The 7,500-nt window shown below is 50.7% G+C and overlaps 3 protein-coding genes across 3 annotated transcripts in view; 1 reads left to right on the plus strand and 2 right to left on the minus strand.

The window, feature by feature from the left end:
- Nucleotides 1–752, minus strand: part of CNBA0480 (hypothetical protein) — a gene marked incomplete at both ends in the record, with an annotated part of 1,515 nt that extends 763 nt beyond the window's left edge. Inside the window, 3 exons of the mRNA XM_772952.1 lie at nucleotides 4–375; nucleotides 449–532; nucleotides 648–752. Of these exons, the coding sequence (XP_778045.1) occupies nucleotides 4–375; nucleotides 449–532; nucleotides 648–752 (561 nt within the window). The remainder of the gene's footprint in view (nucleotides 1–3; nucleotides 376–448; nucleotides 533–647) is intronic.
- A 295-nt stretch (nucleotides 753–1,047) lies between these two features.
- CNBA0490 (hypothetical protein) lies at nucleotides 1,048–2,722 on the plus strand (the record flags this gene model as incomplete). Its single annotated transcript, XM_772953.1, has 6 exons — nucleotides 1,048–1,086; nucleotides 1,140–1,622; nucleotides 1,679–2,215; nucleotides 2,269–2,395; nucleotides 2,446–2,588; nucleotides 2,657–2,722. The coding sequence occupies 6 exons, from the start codon at nucleotides 1,048–1,050 to the stop codon at nucleotides 2,720–2,722; spliced, it is 1,395 nt and encodes a 464-aa protein (XP_778046.1).
- A 1,380-nt stretch (nucleotides 2,723–4,102) lies between these two features.
- CNBA0500 (hypothetical protein) lies at nucleotides 4,103–6,875 on the minus strand (the record flags this gene model as incomplete). The annotated part of the gene is made up of 5 exons (XM_772954.1): nucleotides 4,103–4,171; nucleotides 4,226–4,849; nucleotides 4,902–5,407; nucleotides 5,460–6,596; nucleotides 6,668–6,875. The coding sequence occupies 5 exons, from the start codon at nucleotides 6,873–6,875 to the stop codon at nucleotides 4,103–4,105; spliced, it is 2,544 nt and encodes an 847-aa protein (XP_778047.1).
- Between the last annotated feature and the right edge of the window lie 625 nt (nucleotides 6,876–7,500).

The following is a 7,500-nucleotide window of genomic DNA, read 5'->3' on the forward strand; positions in this document are numbered from 1 at the left end:
TACCATACGGTCGGTAAACACCACACCTTTACCTGAGCATTTCGAACATTCTTTCGGTGCCACACCCGGCCTTGCACCACTTCCTTTGCATCCACCACACACCCGATCTCGTTCAATACTCATCACCACCTTCTTCCCCTTGAACGCCTCTTCCAGCGTGATATCATACGGCACAGTGGTATCTCTGCCTTTTGCTGGTTTTCGTCGTCCTCCGCCACGGCCGCCGCTGGGATCAAAGAACCCTCCGCCCATCCCACCGCCAAAGTCGTCGAATCCGCCACCAAACATGGCAGAGAAGAGGTCGTCCATGTCCATGTCGGATGGCATACCGCCCCGGGGAGGACCGTCCGCCCCATACTGGTCATATGTTGCACGCTACATGTACACGCGGCTCCTTGTCAGTAATCAAGGGAACGGAAAAAAACTGGGCAAGAAAGAAGGGACAGACGTCATTGGGATTCGAAAGCGTCTCGTACGCTTGGCCGATACGTTGGAATGTTTCATGCGAGTTGGGATCATCGGGGTTCTGCGGCTTACATCAGATTCTATCCCATTGCCCTTGGACGCTGCGTTAACGGACCTTGTCCTGCACAGATAAGACGTTGCATGAGCGCTTAACAATCGGTCAAGGTGTGAACAGGACGCACTGGATGGTGCTGCATGGCCTTTTTCTTGTATGCCTTTTTGATCTCTGTCTCTGTTGCGTCCACGGCGACCTCGAGGAGGTCGTAGTAGGTGGTGTCTGCGACCATGGTGTCCGTATCTGTGTCGGTGTTCGAAGAGTCGCAGAGAACAAGACGGCAATGAAAATCTCGAGCCGTGCGTCACAGTAAACAGCGTGAGTACGTAATACAGCTATTCCACCTCATGTTCTATGGGGCCGAATGTGCAATTTCGGACATCCGTTGCCGATAAGGCCGCTGCCGTGGACTGCACCAGGAGCGAGCCAGCCCTGATTTGCACGCCGTCACCCCAATCTCGTATAAAAGACCGCGTAGCGTCCCATCTGCTTCTCTTCTCTCCATCTACCATCCATAACAAACAAAAATGAGCTTCATTGCCAGCCGAAACGCCCTCAGGTCCCAGGTGAGCTCCGTCTCCTTTTCTCTATTGATCATGCAACGACTAACAGCCATCAGTTGCGTCCCTCCCTCGCGAGGTCCTTCGCTACCACCCCTGCCGCCTACGCCCAGTCCCTCAAGGACCGCATGGCCGAGCTCATCCCCCAAGAGATTGAGAACGTCAAGGCTACCCGTGCCGCCCACGGCGCCAAGTCTCTCGGCGATGTCACCGTCGACATGGCTTACGGTGGTATGCGAGGCATCAAGGGCCTTATCTGGGAGGGTTCCGTTCTCGACCCCAACGAGGGTATTCGATTCCGTGGCTTGACCATCCCCGAGTGTCAGCAGAAGCTCCCCACCGCTCCCGGTGGTTCCGAGCCCTTGCCTGAAGCTCTCTTCTGGTTGCTTTTGACTGGTGAGGTCCCTACCGACGAGCAGGTCAAGGGTCTCTCTCAGGAGTGGGCCGCCAGGGCTGCCATCCCCAAGTTTGTTGAGGAGTTGATCGACCGATGCCCCAACACTCTCCACCCCATGACTCAGTTCGCCATTGCCGTTAACGCTGTGAGTGCTTTTTTTAACGGGAAAACCCGATCTAAAGCTGACGCAACGTGCAACAGCTTAACCACGACTCTGCCTTCGCCAAGGCCTACTCTAACGGTGTCCACAAGAAGGAGTACTGGAAGACTACCTTCGATGACTCCATGGACCTCATTGCCAAACTCCCCAACATTGCTGGCCGAATCTTCCGAAACGTCTTCGGTGACGGCAAGCTCCCCCCCATTGACCCCAGCAAGGACTACTCTGCCAACTTGGCTACCTTGCTCGGTTTCGGTGACAACGCCGACTTTGTCGAGCTCATGAGGTTGTACATCACCATCCACTCTGACCACGAAGGTGGTAACGTTTCCGCCCACACCGGTCACTTGGTCGGTTCCGCGCTCTCTGACCCCTTCCTTGCCTTCGGTGCTTCCTTGAACGGTCTCGCCGGTCCCCTCCACGGTCTCGCTAACCAGGAAGTCCTCCGATGGGTCCAGAAGATGCGATCCCAGATTGGTGAGGACGCCTCTGACGAGAAGGTTGCCGAGTACGTCTGGTCTACCCTCAAGTCTGGCCAGGTCGTTCCCGGTTACGGTCACGCCGTCCTTAGGAAGACTGTAAGTAGAGAGCCTGCTTGTTGCTTTGAAACTTTGCTAACCTCTTTGACTAGGACCCCCGATACACTGCTCAGCGAGAGTTTGCCCTCAAGCACTTGCCCGAGGACCCTCTCTTCAAGCTCGTCGGTCAGATCTACAAGATCGTTCCTAACATTCTCCTCGAGGCCGGTAAGGCCAAGAGTAAGTCGCTTTTGACCAGTTCCGACCCATGATATGCTGACAGCTTGCAGACCCCTGGCCCAACGTCGACGCCCACTCTGGTGTCCTCCTTACTTACTACGGTCTCCACCAGCAGGACTTCTACACCGTCCTCTTCGGTGTTTCCCGTGCTTTCGGTGTTGTTTCTCAGCTCATCTGGGACCGAGCTCTTGGTGTAAGTCTCCTATACCCGCCTTTAGTTATCACTCGCATTTTTCTGACTCTTTACCCTTTCCTTTTTAGATGCCCCTCGAGAGGCCCAAGTCTTACTCCACCGAGGCTATCAAGAAGATGTTCGAGGGCAAGTAAGCGCTTGGCATCAGCTGAGTTTGTTTGGGTGTGTGGCAGCAAAAAGCCTCGGCGCGTACGCAAGAAGGAATGAAGATGTAAGAAGCTTTAACACGGTCGACTGGGTTGGCTCGTATATTGTCCTTGGTCTCTGTGGATTCATATATTTTTGGAATGGATGGTCTAGATCGTTTCACTCGTTTGTGCTTTTGGCGAATTTTTGTGTTGCAAATTGCCGCTTTCTATCTGTGTTGAACAAGCTGCTATTACACTCTCGAGGTCAGCAATTGTTATCTCGTTTGTTATCCTAGGAATAATTAACATTTACCTATCCTTATCGATTACTGACTAAAAGAAGTCGGGTCAGAGATAACCGGCGCTGCTTCCTCTTCGAAATTCGGCGTTTCAACGCCGGAATAGGGCCTTCGTCGCGGTCATTAAATTGATGATGAAAATGCCGCAAGCCGCAAGCCGCAAGCCCGCTTGCCACAGTAGTCAAGTATTAGTCCATGGGAGAAACGATTAGTGATCAGTGGTATGATTGACAGCTGTAACATGCAGCCATACGTGTTTATCTCTACTGTCATCCATGCTTTGGGTAGTCTCGGACGATAAACCAACCTTGATAGGATGAAACAGGAAGTCTCGATTATGTTGTGTGAGCGTACACTTGCGAGGGGTCGAGCGAATGCTGGAACGCGAAAAGGACGAATGATGATTCACGCTCGAGACCAAGTAAGAAGGCGTCGATGTCAAACTCGACACCCATTGTTGCTGGATTCTACTTGCTCTCGTTCGGTGACAGGTGTTGAGGTAAGAGATGGGAAGCTGGGATAATGAAATGCTTAAAGGAAATATAGCATGATCGAACGATATAAGAAAGGAATATTATTATGGACCGACCAGTAATTTCCAACCCTTTTGTCTGTTGCCCGCCGGGGCGTTGCGTTGGTTTCCCAGGCACGTCGCACGGAACACGAAGTAAATCATCTTCGTTCTTCATCGTCCAGTCAAACTTGCAATATTTACATCATCTGATGCCAGACTCACACACATAATAATAAGACAGGTGAGCACCCGTCAGTGACCTTTGGACAGGCGACTGGGCTACTGAAGGGAAATGAGACTTCCAAGTCCTTTTTTGCCCTTGCGACAAGCATGCGCAAAACATTACGGTGTCTTGCTTGACACCGTAGGCCGAGCTTCCCTCGTTCAGCATCTGTTCTCTATCATGGGATTTTTGCTTTTCGTTTCTCGTAGAGCTGACCGTGGACTGTCCGTCGATCCCCAGTCTTCCGCCACCTCTCACGGTTCGCTCGGAGAGTACCCATATGTGATTTCTATATTTCTGTACTATTAAATGCATCTTATCATGTACTGCAAAGTCAATCTTCTAATTTTTTATCTGTCAAGACCGACGTTGTGGATAGTTTTTGATCCCGAGGCTGCCTCAACGTTTTCCAGATAGTCCTAAAGCCAAAGACTCAGCTCTTTACTCTTTTCAAGGGGCAGAATAGGACTCACTCGCAACCACTTTTCGCGCTCGTCAGGCATGTGATCGAAAACAGTATACCTCTTATCTCTCTGAGAGCCACAACCATTAGCGTTTTTGACTACGCAAAGATGAACCAAAACAAAGGAACGCACCCTCAATACAGCCTTGATTTCGCCCAAATCAATTTGCTTTGCCAACTGCGTCAAGTCCGCCGCTCCACCTTCTCCCATTCCTTCGCCTTCATCATACTCATCCTGCTCCTGCACTTCCAAAGCCTTCTCATCCATCGTCTTCTTCCTCATCTTGGACCAAAACTCTACAAAGCTGTTCTCACGCAACATCTGATCAAACTCGATCCTCGCATCATGCTCCTTCTTTCGTCGCCAAGACCTCCAGCGGTCTTCGAGCGCTTCCCCTTGCAAGCCGAGACGCTTGACAAGCGGATCATCGATGATTTGTGGGTAAACGTCGTCGTAAGACGTGTTGAGAGCGGGCGTCTTGGATTCGAAGAGCGAGTGGAGTGCATTGGAACGTTTAGAAAAGAGCCGTTCGGAATGGGCAGCGAAGAGGCGTTGTTTATCGCGGGCACTCAACGAAGGGTGGTTCCATCGAGGGTCAGAAGAAAGGTAAGATTGCGCCTCGTCCAACGTAACCTATACGCTATCAGTATCTACAAATGGCGAAAGGAGACAAAAAAAACCTTACGTTGGGTTCCTTCACAGAATCCACTAATAAACTCCTAAACAATGCCTCAGCCTCTTCCCTCCCAGCTCCCATTTTACTCTTGTGCATCTCACGTTCCACCCTTTCCTTCTCTTCCCTGACTTTAGCCTCCCGCTCGCGCAGACTCGCTTCTGACTTGGCTTTGCGCTCTGCAAGTTTACGTGCAGCCGCATCTTCTTTCGATTCAGAAGGCTGAGCCGATTGACCAGCTTTGCGCTCTGCAAGCCGGCGAGCGGCCGCCTCTTCCTTTTCTTTTATGCTCTGCTCCTCGGGATTTGATTTTGCAGGATTCGAAGTTGAAGAGAGTGCACGGATATAATTGTTGAATAGATCTTCACGCAGCGAAGAAGAACCAACAGCATCATATCGCGGATCGGAAGAGATTGAGCGTTTGACAGAAGACCATTGAGAGGATGAGGTGATGTTCGTTGATTCTTTGAGAAGAGTGTTGAAGTCTTCTTCGGCTTTCTGAGCTGCAGCTCGTTTGCCTGCAGACCTAAAAGTTATTTCTATCAACGATCAAACAATTACCGTACTCACGCTCGCCAAGGTCTCTCAAATGCTGCTTAAACGCCTTTTCTCTCTGGTGATCATCTCTGCCAAAAGCATAAAACCTCCTATCCTTCTTCCATTTTTTCCTAAAGTCATCCCATCTCGTCCTAGTACTTGTCACTTCCTTATCCAGCAAGGCTTTGTATTCCTTCTCTGGCTCTGCCTTCTTCTCTTCCGCCGCAGAACCCTTCTTGAGGCGTTTGGCTCGACCAACTTCACGGCAGTACTCTTCATACACCTCACGTCGGTCTTTCATAGATGAGAGAAGCACGTAGCGCGGATCGTTGATGAACAAGGGCAGGGATTGATCCCAGGGGGCAAAGGGCGAGATGTCCTTTTCAATGAGCAAAGCCTTGAACAATGCACGTCCTTCTTCGACAGAAACGTTGACCTTTTCGGGGACGGCAAAGACCTTTTTTGCGGCTTCGGCCTCTTCCTTTTTAGTCTTTTCATCTTGCTCTTCCAAATCCTTTTTGGTTTGAGCATCCTTCTCGGCGAACTCGGCGGCAACAGCCTTCATCCAGGCCTCTTCGTCCTCTTCGCCTTCTGGGCCAACCACGTCCTCCTCCTCTTGCTCTTGGCCTCCCACCTTGGCCTTCTTCTCCTCCGGTGCATCATCTTCGCCATCCTCCCTCTGTTTCCTCTTTCTTTCCTTTTCTGCCTCTTCCTTCTTCTTCCTCTCAGCATCTATCTCCGCCCTGATCCTCTCCAGTTCTTTCAGCTTTTCAATCCTCTCCTGCTCAATCTTCTCTTGCTCCTCTTTATCTTTTTCCTCCTTTTTCTTCCTCTCCTCCTCCTCCAGTTGAGCTACAGCGTCCTTGATCTCATCTGGAACAGTCCATTCCGATCTTTTGTTCTCCTTTTCAAAGTAAAACACATTCCCTTCAGTTGTCGTGATTCTCATCCAGCCAGTACCGGGGATCGGCACCTTGTCCTTGGGCTTTTCCTTCTTCTTCTTCTTCGTCTTTTCCTCAGCGGCTCCAGTTCCGCCTGGGGTAACTGCGCCAGGAGCTGGAGACCCAGTGGGTGGAGTGGTTCCGGGAGGGAAGGGAGGGAAAGTGGGGCGGATATATGTCGACTCGCGAGTTTGAGCGTTATAGTAATAAGGCGTTATGCCATCCGGGGCTACGCTTACATGCGTCAGCACTTTCCTTCACCCTCCACGCTTACTCGGAATAAAGATCAATAGGACCTACCTCTATGTTCAGACCATCCAGGAGGAAGGGGATGTGGGAACCCTCCGACACTGAAGGGCATCCCCGGAGGTGGACCTGGAGGAAAGCCGAATCCCGGAGCAGCAGGTGGACGGAACGGCGGGGCAGCAGGTGCACCTGGTTGAGGGATGTATGGCACATTGGCGACTGGAGGTCTTCCCGGAGGAGGTCCAGGAGGAACACCGGACATTCTTGTTTTCAGTTGTGGAACGATGGTTGGTGATGAAATGGAGAGCAAGTTCGGAAGCGCTGGAATGTTTCTCTTTCAGAGGCTTCTTTCGCGACCGCTTGGTTTTCGCATCACTTCATTTCTTCACTTCCAAACAGGCAGAAAATACTAGCAACAACAATGCGTAATTCATCGTTCATGACGCTATTTTTCTTCTCATCGCGAGTGTCCAAGATTCCAGGAAGGAAAAAAAGAAAAACAAAAGCAAAGCGTATTATACTACTGAACTACATGGCAGCCTTTGGTTTGGAAATGCCCGTTCGGTATGGATAATAACTGCCCTTGAAACACCAGCAACACCCACATAAAAGCAGAGATGGTGAGTTTATTGGGCAACGGTGAATGATTGAGAAACTCTTGTCCAAGCCGTCATCAGCACAAGGTTCTCACAAACGGCTGGAGGTGAGTAGGCTTGCAAGATTCATAATCTGATTCGTTCGTGTTATCCCCCGTGATGTGCAACGCCCTCATAAGGACTAGAAACCATCAGCATTTTCAGTTTCTTCCCTTTCGTTGAGGCAAGACACATGTCGGCAAAAACACTCACATTTACAATCTCCATTGGGAATATTCGTCCCATTCGAGA

The sequence above is a fragment of the Cryptococcus neoformans genome, chromosome 1 (genome assembly GCF_000149385.1).
Source record: "Cryptococcus neoformans var. neoformans B-3501A chromosome 1, whole genome shotgun sequence".
Classification (NCBI taxonomy): Eukaryota; Fungi; Basidiomycota; class Tremellomycetes; order Tremellales; family Cryptococcaceae; genus Cryptococcus; species Cryptococcus deneoformans.